The following is a 15,394-nucleotide window of genomic DNA, read 5'->3' as shown; positions in this document are numbered from 1 at the left end:
AATATTGAGTATAAACTTTTAAAAATATTAAAACAACAAAAACAAACATATTCTTTTACAGAATTAACAGGTTATCCTTGACTAACAATTGACTTGGTGACTGTTCAAAATTACAATGGAACTGAAAAAAGTGAGTTATGACCATTTTTCACAGTTACTGACCTTTAAAGCATTCCCATGATCATAGGATCAAAATATGACATGCTTAGTTCTGGGGGGTTCAGTTCTGAACTTGTATTGAGTTCAATGGAGTATGACCTCATGGACCACATTCTTCTTGGCAAGTGGGTATGAGACAAAAATAACAGCAGTGTAGTAAACACCACATGTTACAGGATTATTTAATCATTATCTTAATAGAAAGTTGTCAAGTCCCTTATGCAAATTCTCGAAGGCTTGTGAGTACCTGTGATTCTATGAAAATTAAAGTGTAGTTTTTTAAATAACCCTACTGATTGTCAAACCTGGAATTACAGTGATGTGCTCCCTCAATTCAATAGACCAATGTGTATTCTCCACTGTCTCAGTTTGTAACTGGTACTTACTTTCAGACTTTGAGGCTACTCTATGGAAGAAATGGAATACTGTTTTTCAAAAGAATTTTCCAAGAAACAAAGTATCAGATTATTTCTCATTGTAACATTTTGGGCACTCATATTCTCTTTGCTCCTTAGGAATATCTGCAATGTTTGTTTTGCCAAGTGTAGTAGCAATGACCCAAGTATTATTCTTCATAAATATTATCAACCAGGAGAAGTTATTATTGGTGCTATAGTTTCTCAGTACATGGTTGCTTCTGAAGAGACCAAATTCACAAGACATCCCTTTCATGATATTATCCCTGAGTTCCTGTAAGTAACTGAAATTTGAAAGCCACGGGGTGCTCCTGCTCTGATAAAAATTGGGACAAGTAGTATTAAAATTTAGTAATTGCTAATGTTTTGCTGCTAGAGGAAGGGAGGAAGGAAGTGGTTTTCTTGATATTCACATTATATTTTGTCTATTAATCTAAAGGAACCTGTACAGTTTGGGTACTTGAGAATCACAAGAGATTTCTATTTATTGTATTTATTTGTTTGTTTTGTCAAATACGTATTGATGGTATACAAAGATATAATAATTTTTATAAAGAAGATACTAGTAAAAGAGAAGCATTAGGACAGGGGACAGAAGGCACTCTAGTGCACTTACTGACTTCTTAGGAATCGGGAGAGGTCAACTGTGAATAGTCTAAGAGTGAAGTTTTGGGGGTTAGGTGATGATATGAAAGAGTCTGGTAGTGAGTTCCATGCATTAATTACTCAGCTACTAAAGTCGTATTTTCTGCAGTCGAATTTAGAGCAGTTTACTTTAAGTTTATGTCTGTTGTTTATTTCTATTGGTAAACATTTTCCAATGAAAGATAAATAGAAACACTTCTTCCACTTCCACCTCTTTCTTTCTCTCTTCTGGTTTGTGTCAGTAGTAGGTTAATACTGGCACGGTAGTGAACGGTGCACTGTGCATGCAGCTTTAGTTCTCTTGTGTGCGTGCACATACATCTCAATGTATTTTTGCATAGTACACACGCGCAGAAGCAAAATCTTGCAAGGGGACGTGTGCGTGAGATTTCAGTGATTTTTTTTTTGCTTCTGCACATGTGCGGAAGCAAAAAGAAAATGCTGAAATCTCACATGCACACGTATCCCCTTACAAGATTTCGATACGTTTTTGCTTCCTGATCATGCACAGAAGCAAAAACATGCTGGGACACACGTGCGCACATGCAAGAGAACCAAAGCTGTGCACACAGCGCACTGGTAGCAGGAGTAATGGCTATCTGCATCTGGTTTGTGTGTGTGTGTGTGTGTGTGTGTGTGTGTGTGTAGTAGTAGTAGTAGTAGTAGTAGTAGTAGTAGTAGTAGTAGTAGTAGAGAGAGAACTGGAGAAAGTATACACATGTGAGTAAATGTAATCATTTTTAACACCTGCAAAAATGCATCATGCTAGATCAAAGCACAGAATCACTGTTTCTTAGTTCATCATGAAGTTAGCAGGCATATATTGTACTGAGATGCAGCACATATTTCTTCAGAAGCAAAATGACAGTATATATTTCTGATTTTTGAATTTCATTCTAGTTCGGTGACTCAGGCTTACCAACATGTTGTAGCCTTGGTGTTTGCTGTAAAAGAGATTAATGAAAATGCCCAAATCTTAACCAATGTCACCCTAGGCTTCAAGATCTATAACACCTATTGTAATGCAAGATATACTTATGCAGCCACAATGGAACTGCTCTCTACAGCATGCAGGTTCATTCCTAACTATAAATGTGACCTCCAAAACACTCTGGTAGCTGTTATTGGGGGACCAAACTCTTATGAAGTTTTGAACATGGCAGACATCTTGACCAATTACAAAATTGCACAGGCAAGTAGCTACCATGAAAGAATAATTGCTTTAAAATAATGTTTAATAAATAGCATTTTATTAAGTAATATTTAATATTGGTAAATAAAATAATATTAAAATACATATATATTTATATGTTCCAATCTTAATGTTTACTAATCACTTTTTGCATAACTATCTCAGCTAGAGCAGTAATATCAATTGGATTATACTGTACTATACAAAAATAACTTGACCTTTAAATTTTCTTAGAAGAGCGTGGGAATAGAACATATTTTTTCCCTTTTTGTTTCCTTCACATTTTTTAGCTTGGATATTGCTCTGCTCCAGAGATGAAGACCCAAGATACTGTCTTCCACTGGATGTTCCCAAATAAGATTAAACAGCACAGGGGGATTCTCCATCTTCTATTGCATTTTGGATGGACATGGATTGGGGTGTTATATATTGATATTGGGAAACTGACGCAGATATTACTACAAAATGTCCTTCCCGTGTACTCGAAATATGGTATCTGCTTTGATTTCATAAGAAAACTCGCTGACGGCTATCTCAATGATTTTGATGAAATAGTAGGAGGGATTCATGAAACATTACTTTTTTTCTTTAACCGCACATCTAATACGGTGATTGTTCAAGGTGAATTTCAAAGTATAGTAACTTTAAGGCATTACTTCAAAGTAGCTGAATTTCTGGTAACATCAGTATATTCGAAAGTCTGGATTATGACATCAGATGTTGATTATGTATCTGTTCCCCTTCAAAGGGGTTGGGACTTAAATTTTCTTCATGGTTCTTTATCCTTGGCAATTAATTTCAAGGATGTTTCTGGTTTCCATCAGTTTCTTCAAACAAGGAACCCTTATTTGGCAAAAGAAGATGGCTTCCTAAGAGAAACCTGGCAACAGGTATTTAAATGTTTATTTCATCTTACTGATGAAAATATGACTGAGGACGTTTGCACTGGAAAAGAGCATCTAGGGACCCTCCCTATGACTGTGCTTGAGATGAAGATGACTGCTCACAGTTACAGTGTCTACACAGCTGCATACTGCATTGCATATGCTTTGCATGCTATTTACTCTTCTATGGACAACCAGAAGGGAACTGCAAATGGATCGAGACAGAAAGTTTATCAACAGTCATGGAAGGTAATCATTTGCATGGACTAATAAAGGCATTTGCAGCATCCTTTCCTTGCAATCACAAAACCATAGAGTTGGAAATGACCTTAAAGTTCCTTCTCATTCAATTCCTGCCTCTTTCTTAATTTCTTTCCATAATGTGGAATACTGAAGATTATTATTATTATTTATTAAATTTGTATGCCGCCCCACTCCGAAGACTCAGGGCGGCTCACAACAGCAAAACAGTACAAATTCAATAGTTAAAAACAATTTAAAACCCTTAATATAAAAAAACAATCATATATCTCAGACAAACCATACATAAAACGGAAACGGCCCAGGGGAATCAATTTCCCCATGCCCGACAGCAGAGGTGGGTTTTAAAAAGTTTGCGAAAGGCAAGGAGGGTGGGGGCAATCCTAATCTCCAGGGGGAGTTGATTCCAGAAGGTCAGGGCCACCACAGAGAAGGCTCTTCCCCTGGCCCCAGTCACTTCAACTGACTCATTGTGAGTTGACTCTGTTATCCAATTGGAGTCGAGGTCCTCCCGGATCCGAGCGATTTTATCAGCAAAAAATGTATTAAAATCCTCAGCACTACTCTGTAAGGGCTCCCCAACTCCCCCCTGGTTAAGAAGGGAGCAAGTCTTAATTATTATTAAACAGAGCGGCGGGCGGGATTCTGCTGATGCAATCAAGGTGACATGATACACGCATTTTGCCACCTTGAGTGCCACTTTGTAAGTCTTAATATGAGCTCTTACAAGTGTTTGATTGGTAATCTTGGCCCTGGGCTCAGGCTGCTGCTACTCAATGCCAGGTCAGTGGTAAATAAAGGTCTCCTCATCCAGGCTTTGGCTAGGGTCCGCAACTTGGGCATCCTCCTCGATCCACAGCTCACATTAGAGAAACATCTTTCAGCTGTGTTGAGGGGGGCGTTTGCCCAAGTTCCCCTGGTACACCAGTTACGGCCCTATTTGGACCGGGAGTCACTGCTCACAGTCACTCATGCCCTCACCACCTCGAGGCTCGACTACTGTAATGCTCTCTACATGGGGCTACCTTTGAAAAGTGTTCAGAAACTTCAGATCGTGCAGAATGCAGCTGCGAGAGCAATCAGGGGCTTCCCTAGATATGCCCATGTTACACCAACACTCAGCAGTCTGCATTGGTTGCTGATCAGTTTCCGGTCACAATTCAAAGTGTTGGTTATGATCTATAAAGCCCTTCATGGCATCGGACCAGAATATCTCCAAGACCGCCTTCTGCCACACGAATCCCAGTGACCGGTTTGGTCCCACAGAGTCGGCCTTCTCTGGGTCCTGTCAACCAAACAATGTCATTTGGCAGGACCCAGGGGAAGAGCCTTCTCTGTGGCAGCCCCTACCATCTGGAACCAGCTCCCCCCAGAGATCAGAATTGCCCCCACCCTCCTTGCCTTTTGTAAGCTCTTTAAAGCCCACCTCTGTCGTCAGGCATGGGGGAATTGAGATATTTCTTTCCCCCAGGCCTATACAATTTATGTATGGTATATTTGTGTGCATGTTTGGTTTTTAATAAGGGTTTTTAGTTATTTCAAATATTAGATTTGTTATATGTTGTTTTATTATTGATTTTAGCTGCCCCGAGTCTACGTAGAGGGGTGGCATACAAATCTAATAAGTAAGTAAGTAAGTAAGTAAGTAAGTAAGTAAGTAAGTAAGTAAGTAAGTAAGTAAGTAAACAAACAAACAAACAAATAAATAAATTACACCCGTCACCAGTACCCTGGCTATTAAGCAGCTATTCCTCCTTCCCCTGGAATGGCTAGCTCTGTGGCTCCTCCCATATCTGATACCTAGATATGGTCAGATACCTAGACATGGTCAGATTCCTGTAGAGCAGTGTTTTTCAACCAGGGTTCCGTGGAACCCAAGGATTCTGCAAGGGCCATCCAGGAGTTCCGTGACTTAATAAGAATTTTTTTAATATAAAAACGTTAGGACCCGGAGAAGGCCGACCAGGACCATATCATGCCTAACCTGCATACCTGCACCATGATATGCATGCGCACTATGCAGTTATTAGTTGTTGCACTTGTTTACCTTCATACTATTTCCATTTCTGTTGTTAGACCATATATACAGTGTCGTACACATTAATTTTCAATACAATTTAAATCTAAATGTATTTTTACCACTAACATGGACCAATTTATTAAAAATGAAAGTTAGATGAAGCTGATGTTAACGAGCAATTGCTTGACGTTGCATCCAAATCTACAGAGCTGACAGTGCAGAAAACTGATGCTGTTAATTCTCATCATAAGATTTATCAGTACAGTAACAATTATTTGGCTATGGGATTCACTTGGACAGGAGACCCAGACTGTGTATCACCTCTTTGCATTGTAGGGAACAGTTTGCTAATAGTGCCATGTCGCCGGCTAAATTGAAACGACACTTAACTACATTACATCCTGATCCAACTCACCTACATACATTTTTAGATTGAAAAAAAATTGGGGGCTCACCTTGAAGGGACATAAACTGTACCGGTACATGGCACAGGTTCCGTCAGAAATCTGACGACACCAAAAGGTTCGACTGAAGAAAAAAGGTTGAAAAACACTGCTAAAAGTGGAGAGAAACCTCTCTGGTACATAAATTGGTGATATATTTCTAACTTTATCGTAGTTTCTCAGTTGTTTAAAAAAACTCTTTAGACCTTTCCGAAAATGATCTTAAATCTTAATGATAATGGTATAATATTATCAATATCATCTTGAGAAGTCCTTTATGTTGGATTAAAAAGCTCTTGTTTCTTTGTATTATTTATAATCCTCAGAATTTCAACTCTCATTCTGTGGGCTAGTTTGTTGGCTTTGCTGCATAACAAAAAAGCCAATGTAGTGTTCATTTATTTATTAGTTCATCAAACATGTACAAAATACCAGATATAAATATGAAGATGGGCATGAATGAAGAAAATGAATACAAATAATGTAAGATAGGGGTGGTAGAAGCGCTGATGCTCTTATGCACACTCCCTTTATGGACTTCTTTGGAATGGAGTGAGGTCCACGGTAGACTGTTTTAAGGTTAAATCTGTGAGGTTTGAGGATGTAACAACAGAGTCAGATAGAGCATTCCAGGCATTGATCACTCTGTTGCTGAAGTTGTATTTCCTGCAATCAAGTTTGGAGCAGTTTACCTTGAGTTTGTATCAATTGTTTGTCTGTGTATTATTGAAGCTGAAGCTGAATAAGTCATTGACAGGTAAGATGATGTAGCAGACAATCATTGTCAATGTGTCAAACAGCCAACCATTTTTTTAAAAAAAAATAATGTTTATTGAGTATATACATTTAAAAAGAGAACAAAAGACAATACATATAATGCTTATTATCACAACCGTAATTAGCATATCTAAGGAAAGATAAAGGAAAAGAAGATAGATAGAAAGTGGATAGAAGAGAATAAAGAAGAAAATAGTAAGGGAAGGGGAAGGAAAGGGGGGAGGGAGAGGAAAAACCAGCAATTACGCTGGAACTTCAATATTATACAACCTGTAATTCAGCTGATGTAAGTTTCCCTAAGATTTTAGTTGTTCACAATGGGGTAGTAGTTGATTTTAGGAGTTATTGGTAATTTAAGGGTTTATTCACTCAATTTATTTAAATCTAAAGATTATGTGGATTGGTTTAGGTTTAGGTTTAGGTTTATTGAATTTATATGCCTCCCCTCTCCGCAAACTCGGGGCGGCTCACAACAATAATAAAAAACAGTACAGTACACAATACCAAATCCAATGCCCACCCATCCAGTTCCAATTTAAATTAATAATCTCATAAAAAACAGTATATATAAAAAACAGGCACACAGTCAATCAATCAACAAAACAACATGGGCAAGGGGGAGGTGTTTTAGTTCCCCCATGCCTGACGGCAAAGGTGGGTCTTAAGGAGTTTATGAAAGGCAGGGAGGGTGGGGGCAATCCTAATCTCAGGGGGGAGCTGGTTCCAGAGGGTCGGGCCCCCCACAGAGAAGGCTCTTCCCCTGGGTCCCGCCAGACGACATTGTTTAGTCGACGGGACATGGAGAAGGCCAACTCTGTGGGACCTAACCGGTCGCTGGGATTCGTGCGGCAGGAGGCGGTCCCGAAGATATTCTGGTCCGGTGCCATGAAGGGCTTTATAGGTCATAACCAACACTTTGAATTGTGACCGGAAACTGATCGGCAGCCAATGCAGACAGCGGAGTGTTGGAGTGATATGGGCATACTTGGAGAAGCCCATAATTGATCTCGCAGCTGCATTCTGCACGATCTGAAGTTTCCGAACACTTTTCAAAGGTAGCCCCATGTAGAGAGCGTTACAGTAGTCGAGCCTCGAGGTGATGAGGGCATGAGTGACTGTGAGCAATGACTCCCGGTCCAAATAGGGCCGCAACTGGCGCACCAGGCCAACCTGGGCAAACGCCCCCCTCGCCACAGCTGAAAGGTGTTTTTCTAATGTGAGCTGTGTATCCAGGAGGACGCCCAAGTTGCGGACCCTCTCTGAGGGGGTCAATAATTCCCCCCCAGGGTAATGGACGGACAGATAGAATTGTCCTTGGGAGGCAAAACCCACAGCCACTCCGTCTTGTCTGGGTTGAGTTTGAGTTTGTTGACACCCATCCAGGCCCCAACAGCCTCCAGGCACCGGCATATCACTTCCACTGCTTCGTTGACTGGACATGGGGTGGAGATGTACAACTGGGTATCATCGGCATATTGATGATACCTCACCCCATGCCCTTGGTGTCTTCTGTAAGTCATGTCAAGTGTAGTAATCTCATAAGTTGTTAATTTTACAAGATGTTTTTATTGGATAGTCTTCTTTATGGGTAATTTTAAAATGTTTTCTTTGTTTTAGCCAACAATACCATTTATCCCAGGCCTTGTGGAAATATGTCTCATCCCTATTTTGTAATTCCATTGTTAGTTTTGACATTTCAGCACATTCCATTATTTTAATCAGAAGGGATAAGGTACTATTATACTCCACATTATACTCCACATCATTACGGCTGAGAGGATCTTATATGCGCAATGTTGGAAACAGGAAAAGAACCACCTTATCCCAGCCAACCAAATTTTAAAAAATGTATTTATTTGTTTGTTTGTTTGTTTGTTTGTAAAAAATGTACAAAATAGCAGGTATTGGTATAAACATGAACAAAAGCAAAGTAGGTACAGGTCCTCGGAGAGGGGCGGCATACAAATCTAATAAATAATAATAATAATAAATAAATAATAATAATTTGGACAATAGGACAGTAATACCGGCAAGATAGGCACAATGGTGTGCTTTTGTATGTCCCTTACTCTTAGGAATGGGATGAGGCCAACTGTAGACAGTCTAAGGTTAAAGTTTTTGGGGTTTGGGAAAGAAACCACAGAGTCGGGTAGTGCATTCCAGGCATTGATCACTCTATTGCTGAAGTCCTATTTTCTGCTGTTGAGTTTTGAGCGGTTTACATTGAGGTGTTGTTGTTTTTTTGCTATGAATCAGCTATTGAATTAATTAGTAACTAGTTAACCGTTAGGTTAATTGTTCTGTGAGTATTTGCTGGTCTTTGAAAATTCATTTTGAAATATTTAACCATATCGAATAAATATGTTCAATCATTTTTTAGTCTTTCAGAATGAAAGATCCATTTTTTCAATATATTTTTCTTGGGGGGTTTGCACTTTTACCATCAGGGAAATCATGACATATCCTGATGTCAATATATCAATAAAGTTAAGAATCCTGCCTCCTCATACTTAGATGTTAATACACATAGCATATGAATAGTATAAAAAAAAATTGCAATAAAAAAGGAATATATTAAATGATTTTTTGTACTCTCATTTAGATGGATCACTTTCTTAGATATGTCTCATTTAATGATACTAATGGAAGAACTATTTCTTTTCACCAAAATGGAGAGTTACTAGGAGAGTTTGATATCATCAACTGGGTCACATTCTCAAATCAATCTTTTCTTAGAGTCAAAATTGGAAAGCTGGACCTACATGGACCCTTAGACCAACTGTTGACTATTTCGGAAAACAATGTTGTCTGGCCAACCCAATTTGGACAGGTAGAAACCATTTGAATATCACTTTTCTAAAGTTCAAAAAACTTCATTACTCAATTTACAAAACTGAATAATTATTTTTTTAAAAAACAAAGTTGTCATATTTTCTACATCTGTCAATTAGAATTATTAGAGTCCATAGAGACTTGCAGCCTACAAGTCAAAATAATAAATAAATACCCCACACACGCATATTTCGATACGTTGCAAAATATTCTTTTTTTCCTTATCCAAGATTTCAGGTTCACAATATTCAAGTTACAAAGTCAATTATTTTTCATAAACTGCAAATTTTTCATAAACAAAATTGTAAATTAGAATTCACTTTCCAAATATTCTTGTGATTTTTTTTGTCAGTTGGACAATATTTAATAAATAAACATATTATTACTGGATAACTGAACACATCTGACTGCAATACTGATCATTGGCTTTTATTTGCACCTCAGTGAAGAACACAAATCGACTGATGTGTTCTCCTGGAAACCTATTGCTGTCTCTCATTCAGTAGCACAAATCTTTCTCTAAGAAGGGTGGAGCTAGTGAATGACAAAGCGAAGGCCAAATCCCTTAGACAAGACATGGAGGTCAAGCCAATGAACCTGATCATGGCCACAGGATCCATGGCAGTGGGCCCACAAGTACACATGGTGGCAGTACAAGCCTCAGGGATCTGGGGGAGGCATAGCACTGAGTCCTCCAGGAGCAATACCTCCTCAAATATCCTTTCTGTGGACAATCTACCACTAGGTCTGGGGGGCTCAGACATGTGGGAGGGGCCTTTGGCAGATGAAGGGCCCCAACCTCAGCCTCAAACTCAGAATCCCGCCAACCAAGTGACTACTGGGGACCAGTCTTGATTTAATGAGGCAGTCAGAAGAAGCATCGAGGCAGCAGTCAGGGCCATGGAAGGTGCACCAAACCCCACTTCCCCCAAGCCCAACAAGTATGATGGTGCATCAGCATCAGCTGCCTGTGGGGAGGCAAGTGCTTACCCTTTGTTAGGTCAGGGAATTCCTGATCTGATGTCAGATCTGGAATAGGGCCAATTGCAGAAGGACAGCTCACAGGATGTGCAGTTAGATGAGACCCTGGCCCCTGAGCCACCGGCTGCTTCAGGTCTCTTCCAGCCAGCCCTGTTCTGCACTCTCTTACACAAGGCAAGGGCCACCGCTAACTTAGCTATCACTGTAATTGACCCTAAAGCCCCTGACTCACAGCCTGGCCCTTTCTGAGGAGACCATAGCTCAGGTGGGGCTGATCACAACACAACACAACACCATATCTGTTCTTTGACACCATTGACAAGAAGTGGCTGAACCCAGCCGCTGCCTAGTACTCAAGATAAGAAATACTTCCCCGTCACTCTGCAATTGGCCCAACGATTACAAGTACCAAAGGTCGATGGCCCAGTGCTGGCCCTCTACGCATGGGCATTTTCCTTCCCATTTCTCCCCACATTACAACAAGAGTGGGGAGGATAGGAATTCCCAAAGGCACTCATTTATTTATTTATTATTTATTTATTTATTGGATTTGTATGCCGCCTCTCTCCGTAGACTTGGGACGGCTAACAACAATGATAAAAATAGCATGCAACAATCCAATCCAATACTAAAATAACTAAAAAACCCTTATTATAAAAACCAAACATACATACAGACATACCATGCGAGCCTGCGGAGAGGGGCGGCATACAAATCTAAATAATAAATAAATAAATAAATTGTAAAGGCCTAGGGGGAAAGAATATCTCAGTTCCCTCATGCCTGATGGCAGAGGCGGGTTTTAAGAAGTTTACGAAAGGCGAGGAGGGTGGGGGCAATTCTAATCTCTGGGGGGAGTTGGTTCCAAAGGGCCAGGGCCACCACAGAGAAGGCTCTTCCCCTGGGTCCCGCCTCATTAAATTTAGACTGGTCCTGGGTAGTCATCTGGCTGGGTGGGTTCTGGTTTGAGGCTGAGGTTCAGGGCCTTTCATCCACCAAGGGCCCCTTCCACATGTCTGAGTCCCCCAGCCCCAGTGCTAGATTGTTCATAGAAAGGATGTATGAGGAGGTATTGCTCCTGGGGGACCCGGTGCTTCACCTACCCCCAATCCCTGAGGCTTGTACTGCCACCACTTGTACTTGTGGGCCCACTGCCAGGGACTCTGTGGCCATGATCAGGTCTTTTGGCTCAACCTCCATGTCTTGTCTAAGGGATTTGGCCCTAGCGTTGCCTTTCATGTGGAGGCTAGCTCCACCCCTTGAGAAAGGGCATATCAGTGTATCGTATACCAATGCCCCTTTTCAATTGTTATGCCTATGCTTTTTCTTAGTTTATCATATTTAATCCAATCTTTCTTCCTTTCACGGATAGACACAGCCCGTTTCATTATGTAATGAGAAATGCCATTCAGGTTATAGAAAAAGCACCAAAGAAGGAGAACCTTTTTGTTGTTATGATTGTATTCCATGTTCAGAAGGGAAGATCTCCAATCAGACAGGTAAAAACTTTATAGAAACATAGGATATATTTCAACATTTAGACAAAGATTAAGTATTGTTTAGTATCTTATATAAAGTCCCCTTTCAATTTATTTAAAAATTCAGACTATAGAAACATATAGCCCTAAAACCGATGAATGGCTGGATGGATTCAAAGTGTAATCTCCAATAGGATCTTCGAAGACCTGTGGCTTTGTATGTCTGATGAGAACAAAACAAAACAAAACAAAACAAAACAAAACAAAACAAAACAAAACAAAACAAAACAAAACAAAACAAAACAAAACAAAACAAAACAAAACAAAACAAAACAAAACAAAACAAAACAAAACAAAACAAAACAAAACAAAACAAAACAAAACAAAACAAAACAAAACAAAACAAAACAAAACAAAACAAAACAAAACAAAACAAAACAAAACAAAACAAAACAAAACAAAACAAAACAAAACAAAACAAAACAAAACAAAACAAAACAAAACAAAACAAAACATACACTTCTTCCTGTTGATTTCAGATTGTAAATAAATGTTCACTTGTATTTAAAACTGTCCCTGACATTAACATAACATTGAAAATGAAGATTTCAATCCACAAAATTTTTGTATCCTTGAATCTCTGTAAACATTGAATTTATCAGATGTTAACACTCTAACTTTCTCCCCCCCCCCCAAAAAAAAAAAAAAGTTAGTAAACTGCTTGCAACTCCTTATATTTTACTGGATGATAGCTTTGTAATTCATAGATTTTAGGACAGGAATTATCCTAAATATATTCCCAGCAGTCTTGGAATGTGAATCTAAATGTAGATTGCACACAAATAATAATCATTATCCAGAATCAGCTAATATTTTATCTGTAGGAAAATCCAGTGAGCACCACAACTTGTCTTATTAGCTTCTATTGCTCTTCCATAAAGTTTGGATTTTAACTACCAATATAAATAGAAAAGATGGAGATATCAATTTATAAATTTGGATCATTTTTTGCATTATGCACTATAATCCTTATCAGACTGAGAGTAATTTCAATTGATGGTCAATGATTGCATATCACCAATTGGTTGATGATTTAAAAGAGTGGATTTTACCTGAATGTAACTGAATGCACTTTTCTCATTACAAAAATGTTTGATGCATTTTCACTGAATGTGTTAGTCACACAAGTATACAGTATCTGAGAAACCTAACAAGAGTTTAGGCTTAAAACTTACCATAACTTTATTGTTGCATTGAATGTATACTAATCTGCATACATTGAAAAAAATTCCATTGCATACAGTTCTCAAAGGCTCTCCACCTCCTATATAGACCACATTAACATGACAAAATAAATAAATAAATAAATAAATATAAAATTATGCAAATACCTACACATATTATATAGCATGCAAAAATAACACAGCCAGTTCAGATGTATACATTTATATTGCAAGAAAAATGAATCTTATGAGTTTATTATATGGGTGACGTAAGAAACAAAGCTGTTACAGAATCTGGTAGTCCTGCTAGAAATACTTCAAAAGTTTCTCCCAGAGGGGAGGAACAAAAAAGACCACAAAGTGAGTGTTTGGGATTTCTAACAATGCTTCAGAGTGTAAGCACATAGTGCTTATAAGCAGTATCCTGAATGACAGGAAGGGAGCTTCCAATAAGTTTCTCAAATGTCCTTATCACTCTCTGAATGGAGAGTGGTAAGGAGTGGTAAAGAGAGTGGTAAGGAGAGTGGTAATTTCTCTCTAAGGCATTGCAGCAACCAAACCAAACAATAATACAGTTTGTTAAAATGCTCTTATACATGTAAAAAGTGGTCAGGACTGAAGGAAATGCAGATGCTTCACTAAAGATGACCTGTAGAGAAAACAATTCAGTTTGTTAGTTATCTGCACCCCAAAATGCTGCCCACCTCTAATGCTACATCCTTGATCCTGAGTGGAGTATGATCGTGCCAGTTCTTTCTAAAACCTACGATATTTTCCTTTGTTTTATTAACATTTGGAAAAAGATTAATTTGTTGCACCAGTCTACCAGAGCCTCTATCTCAGAGCATTCTTCTTCTACAGGTGATGCCAAGCTGAAAAGTGCATCATAGCAATAGTAATAACCATTTCATATAGCCAAGCAATAGTTATATATAATTTCATAATGTTTTACAACCCTCTCTAAGCAGTTTACAGAGTTAGTATATTGCCTCCAAAAATCTAAATCCCCATTTTACTGACTTTTGAAGTGTGGAAAGCAGAGTCTAGTCAGTTAGGATTGAACTGCTGGCAGTTGGGCAAGTTAATTTTCTTAAAGGGGAAAATATAGAGAAATGTTATAAATATCATGATTTAATATACATTGTTGCTTTTTCAGACATGGATGATTGCATTCAGTGCCCAGGTGATCATTACCCAAATAAAGACCATGATTCATGTGTTCCCAAATTTATCAGTTACCTATCGTACGAAGATAATTTGGGGACCAGCTTGACCACAGTGGCTCTTGTATTTTCGTTTACTACAATTTACATTCTAGGAATCTTTCTGAAGTATTGCAACACTCCCATTGTCAAGGCCAACAATCGCAGCCTCTCTTACATCCTCCTCTTCTCCCTTCTTCTTTCCTTCCTTTCTTCCTTGCTATTTATTGGTCGACCCACAAGTATGACTTGTCTTCTTCGACAAACTGCTTTTGGCATCATCTTCTCAGTGGCAGTTTCCTGTATGTTAGCCAAAACAATCACAGTGGTTCTTGCATTTATGGCCACTAAGCCAGGATCAAAGATGAGGATGTGGGTTGGAAAACGACTAGCCCTTTCTGTTGTTTTTTGCTGTTCCATTGTACAAATGTTTCTTTGTGTAGTTTGGCTTTCCATGTCTCCTCCCTTCCCAGATGTTGACATGAACTCTCTTAGCACTGAAATCATTCTGGAATGTAATGAAGGCTCTGTTGTGATGCTTTATTGTATATTGAGTTTCATGGGACTTTTGGCTATTGTCAGTTTTGTTGCAGCTTTCCTAGCAAGGAAGTTACCAGACACTTTCCAGGAAACAAAATCCATCACTTTCAGCATGTTGATTTTTTGCAGTGTCTGGTTGTCCTTCATACCTGCCTACATGAGTACCAAAGGCAAATATATGGTGGCCGTGGAGATCTTTGCTATATTAACCTCCAGTGGGGCACTACTGGTTTGTATCTTTTTCCCAAAATGCTATATCATCATGTTGAGGCCTGACTTTAACAGAAAAGAGCATCTGATTAAAAAAATCAATTAAATGGCCATAAATTCTTCATGAAACA

At 38.8% G+C, this 15,394-nt stretch overlaps 1 protein-coding gene across 1 annotated transcript; it reads left to right on the top strand.

Annotated features, from left to right (window-relative positions):
- The first annotated feature begins 246 nt into the window (after positions 1-246).
- Positions 247-15,369, top strand: LOC139154249 (vomeronasal type-2 receptor 26-like). Its single transcript, XM_070728676.1, has 7 exons — positions 247-284; positions 675-851; positions 2,121-2,412; positions 2,703-3,545; positions 9,400-9,627; positions 11,983-12,109; positions 14,468-15,369. Exons 1-7 carry the CDS (start codon positions 247-249, stop codon positions 15,367-15,369), a joined length of 2,607 nt encoding a protein of 868 aa, XP_070584777.1.
- The last annotated feature ends 25 nt before the right edge of the window (positions 15,370-15,394 follow it).

This window comes from Erythrolamprus reginae, chromosome Z (genome assembly GCF_031021105.1).
Source record: "Erythrolamprus reginae isolate rEryReg1 chromosome Z, rEryReg1.hap1, whole genome shotgun sequence".
In the NCBI taxonomy this organism is placed as follows: Eukaryota; Metazoa; Chordata; class Lepidosauria; order Squamata; family Dipsadidae; genus Erythrolamprus; species Erythrolamprus reginae.
Note: the sequence above shows the minus strand (reverse complement) of the source record. Positions and strands in the feature narration are given on the sequence as shown.

What these genes read in the sequence shown, in the direction of transcription:
- LOC139154249 (XM_070728676.1), top strand. Translation starts at nt 247, where the DNA reads ATGGAGTATGACCTCATGGACCACATTCTTCTTGGCAA. An exon ending in CCAATTACAAAATTGCACAG is followed by an intron (nt 2,413 to 2,702) that starts GCAAGTAGCTAC and finishes CACATTTTTTAG; the next exon opens with CTTGGATATTGCTCTGCTCC. An exon ending in TTTATCAACAGTCATGGAAG is followed by an intron (nt 3,546 to 9,399) that starts GTAATCATTTGC and finishes ACTCTCATTTAG; the next exon opens with ATGGATCACTTTCTTAGATA.